This window comes from Pseudophryne corroboree, chromosome 6, assembly GCF_028390025.1.
Source record: "Pseudophryne corroboree isolate aPseCor3 chromosome 6, aPseCor3.hap2, whole genome shotgun sequence".
NCBI classification, from domain to species: domain Eukaryota; kingdom Metazoa; phylum Chordata; class Amphibia; order Anura; family Myobatrachidae; genus Pseudophryne; species Pseudophryne corroboree.
Window position 1 is genome coordinate 198,931,144 of NC_086449.1, and position 18,677 is coordinate 198,949,820.

General features: G+C 45.8%; 1 protein-coding gene across 2 annotated transcripts in view; it reads left to right on the top strand.

The window, feature by feature from the left end:
• Positions 1-18,677, top strand: part of INTS14 (integrator complex subunit 14) — a 35,703-nt gene that overhangs the window by 16,088 nt on the left and 938 nt on the right. For both annotated transcript variants that reach the window (XM_063925594.1, XM_063925595.1), the window contains 9 exons: positions 181-288; positions 474-629; positions 1,206-1,324; positions 1,508-1,650; positions 2,134-2,226; positions 2,307-2,451; positions 2,573-2,706; positions 16,067-16,185; positions 18,524-18,589. In XM_063925594.1, the coding sequence (XP_063781664.1) occupies positions 181-288; positions 474-629; positions 1,206-1,324; positions 1,508-1,650; positions 2,134-2,226; positions 2,307-2,451; positions 2,573-2,706; positions 16,067-16,185; positions 18,524-18,589 (1,083 nt within the window). The remainder of the gene's footprint in view (positions 1-180; positions 289-473; positions 630-1,205; positions 1,325-1,507; positions 1,651-2,133; positions 2,227-2,306; positions 2,452-2,572; positions 2,707-16,066; positions 16,186-18,523; positions 18,590-18,677) is intronic.

Genomic DNA, 18,677 nt, shown 5'->3' on the forward strand with positions numbered 1-18,677 from the left:
CATATTCACGTCCTTTTCAGCTTAATCTGTTTGCACAGTGGTCGGGCTCTCATCTACAAATTCATCAAAGGGTGCGGTTGTCTCCAGATTGTATATTTCATATCAGTATATAAGCCTTTCTTTTGTTACAGCACATATATATTTACTTTTCATTCTCTTTCTCCTTCTTTTGTCACTCAGGAAGCTCTAAGCAACATGGATGATTATGACAAAACATTTCTAGAGTCGGCACTGCAAGGAGTGGCCAGTGTCGTCCAACAGGAATGGGGAGCCTCTGTTCCTTGCCAGGTAAATATGACTAGTCTGCTACCAGACAGTAGAGACACGAACGTCATCATATAAGGAAAGAAGATCATTCTTAATAAGTGGAATAGTCCTTACCATTTGGGTTTATGATCCTACTACTATTTGTTTTACTTCTGTACAGTATGTGGCACAGTACAGTACTCACTACACATGCTTTCTCTGATTAGGTTGTGCTGGTTACGGATGGATGCCTAGGCATTGGAAAGGGTTCCCTGCACCACTCTCTCTCAACGATGAACCAGCGCAGTGACAGCAACCGGTTCCCCCTGCCGTTCCCTTTCCCCTCCAAACTTTACATAATGTGTATGGCAAATCTAGAAGAGGTGAGACCACAGTAGGCTGCATGTATGTGATGAACTGCAAGGCAATGCTAGGAAACTACATGTAGAAACATTAATAAAGAGGAGATCTGGATGATAGGGCAACAATCAATCGGTCAACCACTAATGGTCGACATAGACATAAGGTCGACAGCATACGGTCGACGAGAGTTTAAATTTTTTTTTTTTTTTCATACTTTACCATGCATATGGGCTACGATTGAGAATAGTAAACATGCAAGGGGACGCAGTGCACTAATTGGGGTACCCGGTCATGTAAACGACACCCAAAAAATAATTAAAAACTCATGACGACCTTTCTGTGTCGACCTTTTGTCCACATCAACCTTTTTTCATGTGAACCTAGTACATGCCAACTTTTTTGGGTCGACCCAATGATCCACACCCAATAAAGAGCATACATATAAAAGAAGGATTATAATTTTTTTAAGTGAAGTACTTATTAACGATGTGTGTTCGACCATGATTTTTTTATCTTAACTATTTAAATACTCCACTGTGTGTAGACAACTGGTTCATTTTATCTAATACTAGTAAGATTACCTGTTATGCCCTCAGCTGCAGAACTCTGATTCCTTGGACTCTCTGGAAAGGCTCATTGACCTGAATAATGGAGAAGGCCAAATCTTTACAATTGATGGACCTTTGTGCCTGAAGAATGTCCAGTCTATGTTTGGGTAAGCAAGTCTGGCTTTGTCAGCGTTAATTTATTCTTGGAGATGGCCAGTTTGCAAGAGATTATTTGTATTGGAGGATTATGATCAGATCATGTGGCTGCTACTGGATTTATAGCTTTAGAAATTCCGCTTTCTAAATTGTTTTGGGCTCAGTCAGCTTAATGGCATTTCCATATGATGCAGAAAACTCATTGATGTTGCCTACACACCGTTCCACGCCGTACTCAAGTGTGGGAACCTCTCCTCCGATGTCCAGGTGTTCCCCAGACCCGAACCGTTTGTCGTAGACGAAGAGATAGACCCGATTCCTAAATTCATTAGCACAGGTAACCAGCATAACTTGGGCACACCGGTAGCTAGCAGTATTATAATAAATGCATACATGGAGTACGATTCATGTTGCTGTTTAAAACCGAAATCTTATGTCACTTGCTGAAGATACTGCAAACACTGCTGATTGGCATTACTTTCCAGGCTATAGGTGACAGAATATACGTTTATTAGGCAGTGGCTGAACCTTTGTCAGGATTGAGTGCTTTCCATGCAAAAACAACATTATAAAAATCCAGCCAAGTTTATATAAACACTGCTTGTCCAGTCATGTTACCACTGTCCGTGCCGAGGATGATCTCACTTTATCATCTTATTAGATATATGTGAGATGTACTGAAATGAGAAAGCTGAGCACAACAAAAACCTCCACAAGACAGGAGGGCCCAACTTATTTATACGTAGGGTTCGTTTTAGGATACTACGGGTATAAGCCTGTGTATTGTTTGCTATATGCTCAAGCTAGCTGTGTCTTTCAGAACTGGAGGTTGTGGGGTTTATTGACATTGCTGACATCTCTAGTCCTCCGGTGTTGTCCCGTCATCTGGTTCTACCCATCGCTCTAAATAAAGGTGAGCAAGGGGGTGTGGGGTGTGTCAGCCAGAGTTGTGTGTCTGATATAATGATCACTAATGGTCTCCTGCCTTTTCAGAGGGAGATGATATTGGGGCTGGTCTCACCGATGACATAGAGGATGAAAATTCTGCCAGTCAGATTGCCGGCAAGATACCAAATTTCTGTGTCCTGCTCCATGGAAGCCTGAAGGTGGAGGGCATGGTGGCCTTAGTACAACTGGGGTAAGTAAACCCTTTTACCATAATACCTGTATGTTGTACATTAGTTTCCTTATAGGTGAAGGATTGTTTTCTGGAGCGCCTGACAGAAGATGCCGATTTCTTTCTTCCATTTTCTTTTTAGGCCAGACTGGCACGGCATGCTCTATTCTCAAGCTGACAGCAAGAAGAAATCTAATTTGATGATGTCTTTGTTTGAACCCGGTGTTGAACCATTACCTTGGTTGGGGAAAACCTCTCAGCTCGGGCCCATATCAGGTATAATTTGGAACAAAAAGGAAGCAATAACTTATGTCTTTAGCTAGACCTTCTAAGTGTTCTAGCAAAATCGTCCATCTTCCATGCTGTGTTTAGCGAGCCAGATTGCGAGGCTAAGTACATTGTTTTACAACTCTTCCCAATCTTCCATCGCACAGAGGGGGTAATTCCAAGTTGATCACAGCATCAAATTTGTTAGCAGTTGGGTAAAACCATGTGCACTGCAGGGGGGGCAGATATAACATTTGCAGAGAGAGTTAGATTTGGGTGGGTTATTTTGTTTCTGTGCAGGGTAAATACTGTCTGCTTTATTTTTACACTGCAATTTAGATTTCAGTTTGAACACACCCCACCCAAATCTAACTCTCTGTATATGTTATATCTGCCGCACCTGCAGTGCAAATGGTTTTGCCCAACTGCTAACAAATTTGATGCTGCGATCAACTCGGAATTACCCCCTGACTTTCTTCCTGAAATGGGTTTGTCAGTATAATTAAACATAGAAACATGGAATTTTACGGCAGATAAGAACCATGTGGCCCACCTAGTCGGCCCTTTTTTATCATTAAGGTAATATCAACCCTTTGGTTGAATAGTTCTGGGTTCTCTATATTGGGCAGTTTTCTAAGCCCCATTGTAACACAAACTGTACAGTATTTCTAAGCTATATATAACACACCCACCTTGGAGCATTTCTGCAGCCGATAAAGGTCACTGCATTGTTTCTTTAATGTAACATTTTTCTGTTTTGTTTTTTTTGTATGCAATACACATTGCTGTGAATGCACTTTTATGGGTCAATTCAATTTTCGGCGATGTTCTCACCCCCGCAAGTAAGTGCGGCCCATATGGCTGTTCACCAAAATCAGTGAATCCAAGGTGAGGTTGGGCCACAAGGAGGGTGAGTTCTAGTGTTGTTGCCAGTGTATATCCGCCGTTGTAACGGCAACTCTCCCCCTTGGCCCCTAGTTGAGTTGACCCCAACATATGGTATCAGTTATGAAGTACTAATAAGATGGCAAATTATACCCTCCTGTGTGGGTACATATAATCCCTCTTCACCTGCATGTTTCAGAGGTTATGATTCCTTTTGGTTAGGCTGTCTAGTACTGTAAAGTCTATGCATTGATAGATTCAATCCTGCACTTTACAATGACCGTATCTTCCTATTAAGCATTATTAAACTAAAGCATTCTCATTGTCTCTTGCCTTAACTCTAAATACACACACCTACATCCTTTGGTGATTAGGGTTGCACCTGCTTAGTCCTGTGCCCTCTGTTGATGACATACAAGTTTTAGGGAGTCGGTGAAACTGCATTATAGTAACAGAAGTACTCCCTTAAACCAACAAGAATTATCTCTTAATACTTGGGCTCCCCGTTCATATTGTTGTTTAACCTGTGGTTCTACCGCCCAGCTCCAAGTTATGACTTATTTCTCTAGCATATATAAGGGATATTGGAGGAGACTTAGGTGGTCATTCCGAGTTGATCGCTCGCTAGCAGTTTTTAGCAGCCGTGCAAACGCTATGCCGCCGCCCACTAGGGAGTGTATTTTAGCTTCGCAGAAGTGCCAACGAAAGGATCGCAGAGCGGCTACAAAATAATTTTGTGCAGTGTCAGAGTAGCTTCAGACCTACTCAGCGCTTGCCATCACTTCAGACTATTCAGTTTCTGTTATGACATCACGAACACGCCCTGCGTTCGCCAAGCCATGCCTGCGTTTTTCCTGGCACGCCTGCGTTTTTTCAAACACTCCCTGAAAACGGTCAGTTGACACCCAGAAACACCCACTTCATGTCAATCACTCTGCGGCCAGCTTCGCTAGACCTTGTGTGAAACTACATCGTTCGTTGTAATAGTACGACGCGCGTGCGCATTGCGCCGCATACGCATGCGCAGAAGTGCCGTTTTTTGCCTGATCGCTGCGCAGCGAACGAAAGCAGCTAGCAAAAAACTCGGAATGACCCCCACAGTACGATGGGGTATAGACTGGGTCCAAAGGAGCCAGTGCATTTTAAATTTTCTTCACTGGGTGTGCTGGCTCCTCCCCTCTATGCCCCCTCCCACAGGCAGTTTAGAAAAAAGTGCCCTCAGGAGTGGATGCACATCTCTGAACTCCAGAGTTTTCTTTAATTTATTTTTCTTGTTTGATATTTTCAGTATGCTGTTTGGGCAACAGCATACCTGCACCATGGGAGATAGGGAGGGGGGGGGGGCGGTCACCGGCCTTGCGAGGTGCAGAGCCGCTTCCCCGCTGTAAGACCACCGTCCTGAGGGGTGGTTGTTCAGCGGGGCACTGTGCCTTGGCTGTCACAGCCGCAGCACGCCGCACACCCCTAACACTGCCTAAAGGTGACATCTGTGGTGAGTACAAACCGGGGTTCTCTGCTAGGGGTTCCCGCCATTCAAAGTGCGGCTGAACGTGGGTACGGCACAGGGGACCCTCCTGGGGGGAACCCGCTAGAGCCCCCCATGTAGACTGGCTATAAACCGCTTGAATAGCACTTGTGTGATGTTTTTAAGCAAAACGGAGACATTGCCAGTATAAATATTCACCGTAGCTCCGGCGCCATTGGGAGGGGTGCGGAGTTACCTCAGAGCGGGACCAGAGGCATTTTGGCACCTTCCTCTGCTTAATGCAGCCACAGACAGCACTCACAGCGCTTCCTGCCTCACAAGACACGCTGGAAAACTGGTACAGGGTGTAGCAAAGGGGGAGAGCTGCTATTGTTCACTATCTGGGTCCTTTGTGGGACACAATTCTTATGGTGCCCATACACTTGTACGAAGCCCCGCGATGTGACATCGCGGGGCATCGCACCGGCAGTCCAGGTGCAATAAAATTGCACCTAAACTGCCAAAGTGATTACCATGCGATAGATCACATGGTAATCACGTGATGGGCACGTCGCCGCCGAGTACGAGCGGCCTCTGGACGCTCCCAGCGGGTGCCCATCGCACATCGCAGTGCGATATATTGCATGTGTTTAAAAAAACACATGCGATCGCACTGCGATGCAATAAATATTAAGTGCAGCACATAATATAATGAGACGCGACATTCGAGCAGCGTGCCCGCGCATCGCGTCGCATGGTACCTTAAATGTGCATACAATCCTTCGATTCATCTCTCAGATGCGGTCGAAATCGAAGGATTATACCTGATATCTCACAAGTGTATAGGCTACATAAGTGTTTACTGTGATATAGTAAGCTGACAGCCTCACTGGGGCTGTGCAGTTTAAGGGTGTGCTGGTGTCCTTCTCTCTCTGTGTCTCCTCTCACATACCGTAGGGCAGACTTGCTAATATTACTGTCTGTGTGTATGTAATTATGTTTACTGTGAAACCTGGGTAAACAAAAACTGTGCAGTGTATGCCACACCAGATTCTCTCCCTTGTCATCTGATTCTATTTCATGTGACAAATGCAGCCAATCTTCACAAATCAGTGAAGAGGCTGGGGGAGAGTGTTCAGAGCCCACATGGCTAGGGTCTCTTAAAGTAAGATGTCTGATATGTCCTCACAACTCACTGCTAATGTGCAGAAAACTCAGCTTCTACAACAAGCTGTTGCAGATTTAGCTGCTTGGGCAGATGTTACACAGCCCTCCATCTCTCATGCAGGTCCACAAAAGCATGGTGTGCCTGCTGTACTATCTGACACAGATGACGATGTACAGGAGGATGGGGAGGACTTGGACCCCGTTAGTGGGGATCCTGATTCTGCTCTGGGTATTGAACTCCTAATTCTGGCTATAGGGACATGTTAAAGCTCCCTCTAGAGGACACTGCTTCACAGCAGTCGTTTTTCTTTACACAAAACAAGCCTAATGTCACTTTCCCTGTTTCTGCAGAGTTAGATGACCTATTCAGGCTGGCCTGGAAAAATCCAGATATTAAATTTCAAGTGTCACAAAAGTTTTTGCGCACTTTCCCATTTGCTCCTAAAGGTAAGAAAATTTGGAAGGAACCCCCAGGGGTTGATGTGTCAGTCTCTCGCCTGTCCAAAAAGGCGGTGCTGCCTGCCCCGGGCTCCTTTACCATAAAGGATCCTGGGTATAGGAAAATAGAAGCTACGCTCAAATCTATTTACAGGGCAGCGGATGTCTCACAAAGACCGGTCATTGCAGGTTGCTAGATGACCCATGCCATTCATTCCTGGGCCACTCAAATTCAGGAAGGCCTATCCGGGGCTGTGCCTCTGGTCACCATGGTGACTCTCCTTAGACACATTCAGGATACTACACGCGTCCTGTGTGATTCGCTTAAGGAGATGGGTAATATTAATGACACGACTTCTGCCATGGCAGTGTCGGCGCGCAGGGCCTTGTGGATCTGTCAGTTGATAGCGGACGCGGAATCCAAATGCAGTTGGAAACCCTCCCCTTTTCAGGAGAATGGCTCTTTGGGGTTGAGTTGGATACATGGATTTCCAAAGTTACGGTTGGGAAGTCCATGTTTCTCTCCTCTGGGGTTCCGCCGGCGAGATGCTCCTACCCGGGGCCGTCTGTTCAGTCCTTTTGGTCTAATAGATTTCGATCTAAGGCCAGAGGTGCCTCCAGTGCTGCTAGAGGCACCAGAGGTAAGTCAAAAAACCTGCCAGCACCAGCTCTCAGGAACAGACCACCAGTTCTGCTTCCACTAAGGCCTCAGCATGACTGTTCCCACCCACCCTGAGGTGATCTCGAGGTGGGAGCTCGACTGCGTCACTTCAGCCGCGTCTGGGTGACTTACTCCAACCTATTTCTGGTGCCGAAACCAGACCGTTCGGTAAAGCCCATTTTGAATCTAAAGTACTTGAACCCTTACCTGAAGGTGTTCAAGTTCAAATTGGAATCCTTGCGAGCAGTGATTGCGGGCCTGTAAGACCAGGAATTCATGGTTTCCTTGAATGTCAAGGACGCCTATCTCCATATTCCGATTTGGCCGCCTCATCAGGCGTACCTGAGTCTTGCCCTGCTGGACAATCACTACCAATTCCAGGCACTACCCTTCGGCCTGTCCACAGCTCCGAGGGTTTTCATGAAGGTGATGGCGGAGATATTGTTCCAGCTCCGAGTCCAGGGAGTCAATATTGGCGGAGATATGTTTCTTGGTGCGAGGAACGCACGTACCCAGCTGCTTGGGACGCTACTTGCGTTTCCTGCAGGCTGGTGTGGATAAGGGCTTACGTCTGGGTTCACTTAAGGTCCAGATTTTAGCGCTCTCCTTTTTCTTCCAGAAGAAATTAGCAGTGTTGCCAGAAGTTCAGACCTTCTTGCAAGGGGTACTCCACATACAGCCTCCCTTTGTGCTGCCTACGGCGCCCTGGGATTTGAATGTAGTGTTGACATTTCTACAGTCCTCCTGGTTTGAACCTCTGATGACGGTAGAAGACAAGTACCTCACATGGAAGACTGTGATGTTACTGGCCCTGGCTTCTGCTAGACGTGTCTCAGAATTGGGGGGGCCTTATCGCATAAAAGTCCATATTTGGTCTTTTACGAGGACAGAGTGGAGCTCCGGACTAGACAGCAGTTCCTGCCGAAGGTTGTCTCCGCGTTTCGCCTGAATCAGCCTATTGTGGTTTTGTCAGGTTCTGGTTCTTCTGCTCCTCCAGAGGCATTGGATGCTGTGCGTGCCTTGAAAATCTATGTCAAGCGAACGGCTCGGATCAGAAAGACTGATTCCTTGTTCGTGCTCTATGATGCACAGAAAAAGGTTTGTCCTGCTTTAAAGCAGTCCATTGCTTGTTGGATTAGGCTTACTATCCAACAGGCCTATGTGTCGGCAGCCTTATCTGTTCCTAAGTCTCTGAAGGCCCACTCTACAAGATCGGTGGAGTCTTCCTAGGCGGCTAGCCGTGGAGTCTCGGCTTTGCAACTATGCCGAGCCGCTACCTGGTCGGGGCAGAACGCTTTTGTCAAGTTTGGTACCCTGACCAAAGAGGATACCCAGTTTGGCCAGGCGGTGCTGCAGCATTCTCTGCATGTTCCCGCCCGTTCTGTTAGTACGATGGGGACGTCCCAAAGCTAAGGCCCTACTTCCGAGTTGGTCGCTGCGTAGCGATCAGTAATAAAAACCGGCAAAACTGCGCATGCGTATGCACCGCAATGCCATCGCTCGGTGTACGGGTACAAAGAGCATTGTGGTTTTGCACCAGTTCTAGCAATGCTTTCAGTCGCACAGCCGATCGCAAGGAGATTGACAGGAAGTGGGAGTTTCTGGGTGTCAACTGACCGTTTTCTGGGAGTGTTTGGAAAAACGCAGGCGTGGCCGGGCGTTTGCTGACGTCATTACCGTGTTATTCGTTGCAGCAATCATCGCACAGAATAAGTAACTACAGGGCTGGTCTTGTTCTGCACAAAATGTGTTTGCAGACGCTCTGCTGCACAGGCGTTCGCACTCCTGCAAAGCGAAAATACACTCCCCCCGTGGGCAGCGACTATGCGTTTGCACGGCTGCGAAAAGTAGCTAGCGAGCGATCAACTCGGAGTGAGGGCTTAAGTCTCCCACAATATCCCTTATGGATGCTAGAGAAAATAGGATTTTAATTACCTACTGGTAAATCCTTTTCTCGTAGTCCATAAGGGATATTGGGCACCCGCCTCAGTGCGGTGACTTTTCTGCAGGTTCTCTTTTCTGTGGTTACCTGTTCAGCTGTTGCTGTTGTTGTTTCCAGCCGTTGCTGGTAGTTGTATGTTAGTGGTGTGCTGGTTTAAAATCTCCCCACTCTTTTTTGACATATTTCCTTCTCTCAAGCATGTCCTTTTTCCTTCGGTCAAGTTTTTACCTATAACTGCCTGTGGGAGGGGGCATAGAGGGGAGGAGCCAGCACACCCAGTGAAGAAAATTTACAGTGCACTGGCTCCTTTGGACCCCGTCTATACTCCATCGTACTAAGTTTCCCCCAATATCCCTTATGGACTACGACAAAAGGATTTACCGGTAGTTTTCTTATATAAATTGACGTTAGTGGTAAAATGTGTAATATGCTTTTTATACCTTTTGGAAAATAGAATAACATGTACATATAATAAATAAAAGTATCATAAACAAATCTTTTAGGAATAATAGATTGGAATAAAAGTGTATGCATACTAAAAGTATTTGTAAGAGGGGTCCTCACTCGTAATGACTAGCAGATGTTGTGTCCTTTCTAAATTTACAGTTTAAAAATGAGATCTGTGCCTGACTACAAATACAGATAGTGTGGTATTAACAACAGGGCTGTCCTAAGTAGTGTCCTTTTAAACTACATCCCATCATAACTCATTAAGGTGTTTGATGCGCCTTTATAGCACAGTGATGGAATTGGTAGATCACATTAGACCATTTTACTATTGTTTGTTATTTCTATCAGGTATATTATTTAGTTCAGTAATATGCAGTCTATGGTATGTTAATTTCTTTTTCATCCACTAGGGGTCACTGGAGTACTCTTGGGATATGGACGGCTTCCACCGGAAGAAGGCACTGAATAAATTAATTTTGAGACTACTCCTCCCCTCCATATCCTGCAGCACTCCAGTGTTTTTTCTGTGCTCGACACAGTTAGAAGGCATAGTGGAGCTCGTCCACAAAGTATTGGAATTTTTTCTAAGTTTTTTTTTTCCTTCAATTTCCACGTCCTTTCCCCCCTTCTAACAGGCGTGGGTCAGGGACAGTGGAAGCGGCTGAGTAGCCGTGAGTGTCGGACCTCTCTGTAAAGAGCTCCCTCACTCCACTTGCAGGCTGCCTGCAGGAAAGCTGGACGGAGCTTGGATGAAGGCCCCGTCATAGACTTTTGTCACGGTCCAGGTATGTTGGGTTGGGGCGGTCAGCGCTTGCTGCCGCTCCACTGTTGGGGATTGTTGGGTACTCACCGCTGCCCGGAGCGCGTGTACAGGGGCCGCTTCACGGTCCATGCGGCGCGCTCTCACTCTCCGGCTCCCAGCAGCCTAAGAGACCGCTGCTCCCTGCGCAGCAGCAGCGCTGCTTGGCTACACAGACACGCCGCTATGCTGTGTGTGGCGGGCGGGAGCACGTGTGCATAGGCCGCTCCACGGCTCTATGCAGCACGCTCTCTGCTTCCGCCATCCGCCCGCAGCAGCCGAGGAGTTCCGTTGTCCGGGGTCTACAGGCAGGCCGCTCACACGGCCCTTTGCAAAACTTCCACAGGCCCAGACCCGGTGCTGTACACGGAGGTCGTGGGAGTGGGGGGGGAGACTTTAACAGTATTTGGCAGTGTCAAGAAATGCTTAATATGTTTAAATGTTCTCCTGTCTGTTCCAGGTTTCCTATTTTTACATCTCGGCTAAGAGTGGTACTAGAGGAATTTTGGGGTCAGTTTTCGTATTTCTGGCAGGCACTGCACTTGCCTAGATATATACCAGGAACTTTGGTGTTATTACTGAGTCGTGCAGTCTGTCTGTGTGGAGTTTGTATTGTCTGTCTTCATAATGAGTAAGACACCAGCAAAATCTAAGAAACATTTGTCATGTCATGTCTGTAAGAGTGTGTTGCCTGATGGATCCACCACATGTACAGCATGTGTTGTTAATACAGCCATAAATACGATTTCCATTCCAGAAGTAAAGCCAGCATCTCAGGACCCGCCATGGGCTTTACTTGCAGATGTATTAGTTGGTTTACAATCAGAACTGGCCGCCTCTCGTGAAGAAAGAGAGGCGGCAAGATCTGAGTTTAAGATGAGACCATTTGAGTTACCTGGGGAGTCTCAAACTGGTCATAAGTCCACCTTGAGTGGAAAAGATAAATTTCCTTTTCCTACTAATTTTCCTGTCTCTGGGATACTAGATCTCACTGAACAGGAGTACGAGGAGGGCGAAATAGAACAACAGTCAGAAGGTGACGACTTTGACAGCCCAGGTATTGACAATCTCATCAGAGCAGTTCGTCAGTCGCTGGAGTTTACGGAAACTGAGGAGCCACTGACGAATGATGAGGTAGTCTTTACTAAACGACAGAGATCTCCGATGTGTTTCCCTATCTCGGAATCTCTTAATAAAATGTTACTGGAGTCACGGAAAAATCCGGACAAACGGTTTTCTATTCCTCGTAGATTTAAATCGAGTTACCCGTTTCCAGAGGCCATGACAGCTACATGGGAGAACCCACCTTTGGTGGATTCATCCGTATCTAAACTTACGAGGAAGTTAACCATACCAGTTCCAACTGCTACTACGCTTAAAGACCCTGCAGATCGTAAAATAGAGGCTATGCTAAGGTCCATGTACACAGCAACTGGAGTGCTGTTAAGACCTGGGTTGGTTGGCATTTGGGTTACTAAGGCTTTAATGGTATGGATAAAAGAGCTCAAATCGGCTCTGCAAGATGATCATCTTATACTTCTCGCGGATCAAATCTGGGAAGCTGCTGAATATCTATGTACAGCTTCTACTGACGTCTGTCAGCTTACTTCTCGCCTGTCCTCATCGCTAGTCACAGTACGACGAGCACTTTGGCTGCGTTCGTGGCAGGCGGAGACGGAGGTTAAAAAAGGTATAGAGGCATTGCCTTATGAGGGCGAGAAACTTTTTGGTCCTGAATTGGACAAATGGATTTCTGAGGCTACTGGAGGGAAGTCTGTTTTTCTTCCATCGCCTACAACTATACCTAAACGGAAATATTCTGGTCCGGCGTTCAAATCCTTTAGAACTCAGCCCTTTCGTGGGCAGGGAGGAGCAGTCACGCCGGGCAGAAGAGGTCGGGGACGTAGTGCCCGACAATCCAATACACGTCGTCAAGACACCAAGACCACTAACAAACCAGTGGCATGACGGGCTCCCAGCCCATCTCGGATCTCCAATTGTGGGAGCACGCCTTCAGAGTTTTCAGGGGCGTGGCTGCAGACGTCCACAGATGGGTGGATCCGCAATTTAGTATTAGAGGGTTACAAAATAGAGTTCGATTATCTTCCGACAGGAAGATTTTTCACGACAGGACTGCCTGTGTCGGACGACAAGAAAGCAGTTCTGCAGGTTGCCATTCAGTCTCTGCTGAATGCTGCAGTGATAATTCCGGTTCCTGTGCAGGAACAGGGGCAGGGTTATTATTCCAGTCTGTTTCTGGTACCAAAACCAGATGGCTCAGTCAGGCCAATATTGAACCTAAAAGGTCTCAATCATTACGTCACTTACCACAGATTCAAGATGGAATCTCTCAGGTCAGTAATTGCAGGGTTAGAGCCACAGGAATTCATGATTGCACTAGATCTCAAGGATGCGTATTTGCACATTCCGATTTGGCCACCTCACCAGAGTTTCTTAAGGTTTGCGATAAGGCGAGACCATTACCAATTTCAGGCTCTACCGTTTGGCCTCTCATCAGCGCCTCGGGTATTCACCAAGGTAATGTCCGTGATGACAGCTCATCTCAGGTCCCTAGGGGTAATAATTGTTCCGTATTTAGACGATCTACTCATAAAGGCTCCGTCTCAACAATTGCTTCTCCAACATGCCTTACTAACGTACAATGTACTAGTTCAGCACGGTTGGATAGTCAGTTTAAAGAAATCACATCTAATTCCGTGTCAACGACTTCAATTCCTAGGGATGATTCTCGATACAGTAAAACAAAGGGTTTACCTGCCACAACAGAAAGTACAGGGCATTCGTCATCTGGTGCAATTAGTGCTCAAGCCACGCACAGTCTCAGTACATTTGTGCATTCGCCTTCTAGGCACAATGGTGGCGGCTTTCGAAGCACTTCAGTTCGGAAGATTTCACTCACGTCCGTTTCAACTGGAGGTGTTAGCACAGTGGTCGGGATCACATCTGCAGCTGCACCACAGGGTGAGGTTGTCACCACAAGTCAGGGTGTCTCTTCTCTGGTGGTTAAAAATACACAATCTATCTGCAGGGAGACGATTCGGCGTCGCGAATTGGATAATTCTGACAACAGACGCAAGTCTCAGAGGTTGGGGAGCTGTAGTTCAGAGTTATCGGCTCCAGGGCCTCTGGGCGGATCACGAAAGATCGCTATCCATAAATGTTCTGGAACTCAGGGCGATTTACAATGCTCTAAGACAAGCGGTGTACATGTTTCGTTTTCAGACTGTTCAGGTGCAGTCAGACAACGCGACGGCAGTCGCATATATAAACAAACAAGGAGGAACGAGAAGCCGCATGGCTATGCGGGAAGTAGCTCGGATCCTCAGATGGGCCGAATATCACCAGGTGATATTATCGGCAGTGTTCATTCCTGGAGTGGACAACTGGGAGGCAGATTTTCTCAGTCGTCGGGATTTTCATCCAGGAGAGTGGGCATTAAATCCAGAAGTATTTCAGATGTTGATCCAGAAGTGGGGTTACCCTCAGGTGGATCTAATGGCATCCCGCCACAATCATCAGGTGTCAAGATATGTGTCCAGAACAAGAGATCCAGGGGCAGTGGCGGTGGATGCTCTCACAGCCACGTGGCCATACAGCCTTGTGTATCTGTTTCCACCGTTTCCGCTGCTCCCGTTGGTGCTAAAACGGATCAAGAGAGGGTTCGTCACAGTCATTCTAATAGCGCCTCATTGGCCTCGGAGGGCTTGGTTCTCGGATCTCCTCGGGTTACTCGCAGACGATCCGTGGCCACTCCCACTACGTCCGGACCTGTTACAACAGGGTCCGTTCCTTTACCCCGATTTAGCGCGGCTGCGTTTGACGGGGTGGCTGTTGAAAAGGCCATCTTAAGGAAAGAGGGCATTCCTGAGTCTGTTATACCAACCATGGTACGAGCTAGGAAGCCGGTTACGGCAGCTCATTATTATAGAATTTGGCGTACTTATATAGGTTGGTGTGAAGCTCGGAAATTTCCGACATCGTCTTTTAAATTATCCCGTCTTTTGTTATTTTTACAAATGGGGTTAGATGGAGGACTACGTCTTTCCACACTAAAGGTGCAGGTATCTGCGTTGTCAATTTATTTTCAAAGGAAATTGGCCTCGTTGCAGTCAATACATACGTTTCTACAGGGTGTAAAGAGGATACAGCCTCCTTTCATTCCACCTACAGCACCATGGGACTTGAATCTGGTTTTAGATTTTTTACAGTCCGATTACTTTGAACCCTTACAACAAGTGGATATTAAATTTCTCACTTGGAAAACGATTTTTCTTTTAGCCTTAGCTTCGGCTAAGCGTGTTTCAGATTTGGGTGCCTTGTCATGCAAGTCACCGTATTTAATTTTTCATGATGACAGAGCGGAACTTCGGACGAATCCCGTTTTTCTACCAAAGGTAGTGTCGTCTTTTCACATCAATCAACCAATAGTAGTTCCTGTGTTAACAGGAGATTCTGGAACGTTGGATGTGGTTCGCGCATTGCGCATCTATGTTTCCCGAACGTCTACTGTGCGTAAGACAGATACGTTGTTTGTTCTCTATGACGCAGCTAAGAGGGGTTGGCCAGCCTCTAAGCAGACCTTATCCAGATGGATCAAACTGACTATACGTCAGGCTTACCTTTATGCTAAGTTACAGCCACCTACTTCAGTAACAGCTCATTCCACACGTTCTGTGGGGACGTCCTGGGCAGCGAGTCGTGGGGCTTCTACGACACAGCTTTGCCGTGCGGCTACTTGGTCGTCAGTGCACACGTTTGTGCGCTTTTACAAGTTTGATACGTTCGCGGCAGCAGCATCTAGCTTTGGCCGTTTAGTGTTACAGGTGCCAAACAGCTCTCCCGCCACGGAGGAGACTTTGGTACATCCCAAGAGTACTCCAGTGACCCCTAGTGGATGAAAAAGAAAATAGGATTTTGGTACCTACCAGGTAAATCCTTTTCTTTGAATCCATAGGGGGCACTGGACGCCCACCCAGAGCAGTTTACCTGTTTTAGGAGTCCAGTGGTTCTTATGGTAACACACTTTCACGACTGGTTTAAATTTAACAAGGGTTAATCAGTTATGGTGTCAACTGTTTAGTTGTCTGTTACGTTGTGTCAACTTTATTGTTGTCTGTGAGACTATATGTAATTCTCCTTTTGTCAATCTCTCTATCGATCCTGTTCGGCTCAGTAAAAAACACTGAAGTGCTGCAGGATATGGAGGGGAGGAGTAGTCTCAAAATTAATTTATTCAGTGCCTTCTTCCGGTGGAAGCCGTCCATATCCCAAGAGTACTCCAGTGCCCCCTATGGATTCAAAGAAAAGGATTTACCTGGTAGGTACCAAAATCCTATTTTCTAATTGTAGCAGGGGTGATTCATAACACACAGATGGCAGCTACCATTACTGGATACCCTCACTTGTCTTTTGTTTGTGTGCACCAACATTCATCCTGGTATTTCCTCTAATAACGCCACTAAACCACGAGTTTACTTGCTATTTAGTATGTGAAACATGCAGTATGATAACCATGGCTCTCTTATGTATCTTTTTCTCTAGATGCCAAGGAGAACCCATATGGGGAGGAAGACAATAAGAGCCCATTCCCACTGCAGCCCAAGTCCAAGAGAAGCTATGCACAGAATGTGACCGTATGGATTAAAACTAGCGGGCTGCAGGTAACTCTTGTGATATCCTGTTGCCAGTCAGATTCACATACAGACCCAGTAGTGTGTTTATTTAAAAAATCCAAAAACTTTCAGACACTCGTAGTACAAGAGAAAAGCAACTAATCCAACTACAATTTAGGGCAAAACTAACCTCAGAATTGTTACAGGGATATACAAATGGCCACCTTGTGTTCTTATCTACTTTAATAGTTCTTCCATATTTAGAGACTGCAGTCTTTAATGCATACTGGAATATACTTTGTATACATATTATTCTCAGAGCTGAATAAGTCCTAGGCTGCCATTTTTATACTGCATTTAAAGAGAGGACTTATGAGGGCTTACCTTCTTGATTGACAGCCTTTGCAGTTGTGTCCATTGCTGTGCCCTCTTAAAAAGCATTTGGCTAATCATATGGTTTTTATAATGTACCTAGGGGGCACATTATTCCACGTACTTTGATAGCTATTATGTCAACAGGCATAATGTCACAACTACAGGTGTGTGTAAGATGTGGAACAAATCCACCCAATGCAGACCTGCCCCTCAAAATCATATGCTAATAACAAAGGGGAATTAAATAGACTGCTTTGCAGTGCTGCAATATTGTCACGCATTGGTATATGTTGTTTTGGTGTCACCCAATGCACGAATATCACAATGCATGTGGATTTATCTACAAAGAGGGGGCCATCACCCCAATTTTATATCCATTCACTTCTACCTTTAGGACTTCTGCACACAGTTGTTTTACATTCATGTGCAGTCAGTACCTTAACAGGGTAAAAAGCTGCTAGAACAAAAATGTATAGCCTTGTACATAGTGTGACACAATAGCCGTGTCCAGAAACAGAAGTATACATTTTGTATCCCTATACTCAGGAGAATTAGCTGGTTACATTTTGGTCTTTTTTTGCCCATAGAATTAGAAATACTCCATTAAGCCACAGCTGCGAAACACAATGTAAAATTACCATTATTTTAGGTAAATCAGGAGAATCTCCAGCATATATGTATATATTGATCAGATATGAAGAGGCAAAAACATTTAATAATTTATGCATGGCATACACGCTACAATTATCTGGCCAATCCGCCTGATATCCGCGTGTATCCAGTCAACCGATCAGGCAGTGTATACCCTGCTGTGGCCGACATTCCCCTGTTCTTTCACATGGGAAGGAGCGGGGAACTGTCTCCTCCTCCCCGGGGGAGGGGCACCAATATCACTTGACATGCAGTGTGAGAGATCTTGCAGCGAAAGTCCCGGATATTGGCAGGGTCAGATAAAATGCCTGTCTGTCTGACAGGCATTTTATCTGACCGTGTATGCCCAGCATAAGTAGTTTAACCAAAAGGATTGTATAAAGTAGACAGCTGTGGTAGTCCAGTAATGTATGTACTAAGCCTCGAAGAGTGATGAAATGGAGAGAGATAAGGTATCAGCCAATCAGCTGCGAACTACCATGTTCCAGGCTGTGTTTGAAAAATGACAGGAGCTGATTGGTTTATCTCTCTGCCCTTCAGTGAGAATGCCTTTAATGACTCACAGCCAGTAGTGACCAGTATTAAGGAATCCCTCCAACCCCTATTTCTTCACTCTAGTACATCAGCGGGAATCCCTCTTCTCTGATCCCTTCTATTAGGACAATGCTCCCGACCCACAAAAACCTGCCTGTATTTGGATCAGGTGGAGATTTGTTTAAGCCAGTGCGTTTAAAAAGCAATGACAAAAAAGAGTAGTAGTTCCAGATTTGTTGATTGTCATGGTCAGTAGCCATCCACTAATTCTATCACTGCTTCTGTCCTGGAGACTTGGGGGAATTACCCCCCTACTAGTACTTCGATGGAGCAGTTATGATTAATATTTAAGAATAAATTCTGGTTGGGACAACCAAACCTATAATAGAAGAGCATATTTCTAAAACTGGCAATTTTTCATCACCTGTTCCAACTATGAGTGGCTTTATGCACCCTCATATGTCTATAATGTTCCAGAGAACCCATATTGTTATCTTTACCTATCTGTATGTGCCTCTTTCGCTTAGGTTTTGTAGTGTGTTATATAGTTTCATAGCCGTTTTTATTCAGATCATCAGAATGTTCTGTAGATATCTGCTGTTCTCAGATCTTGTGGATGGATAGTAAAACAGGTTTGTGTGTGACGAGGAGAAAGGAGGCAAGCGGGGAAGTCACACATTAAGCCTTAGATAGTTTAAGGAGCTGTGTCCCCAAAGAACAACGTAGTTATCTGAATTTCCTCCAAATGTTGAATTAATTAAATGCACCTTTTCTATTAAATGAAATTCATACATCCATGTGTTTGCTTTGCTTTCTTCTGCTATAGACGGATGTGCAGAAGATATTGAGGAATTCCAGGAAACTCCCGGAGAAAACTCAGACATTCTACAAAGTAAGACACAACAGACAATATTATTGTGCTTTGATTCCTTGTAGAACAGGATGTCAGATTGTTTCCCTGGTCATTTTCTGTCACACTG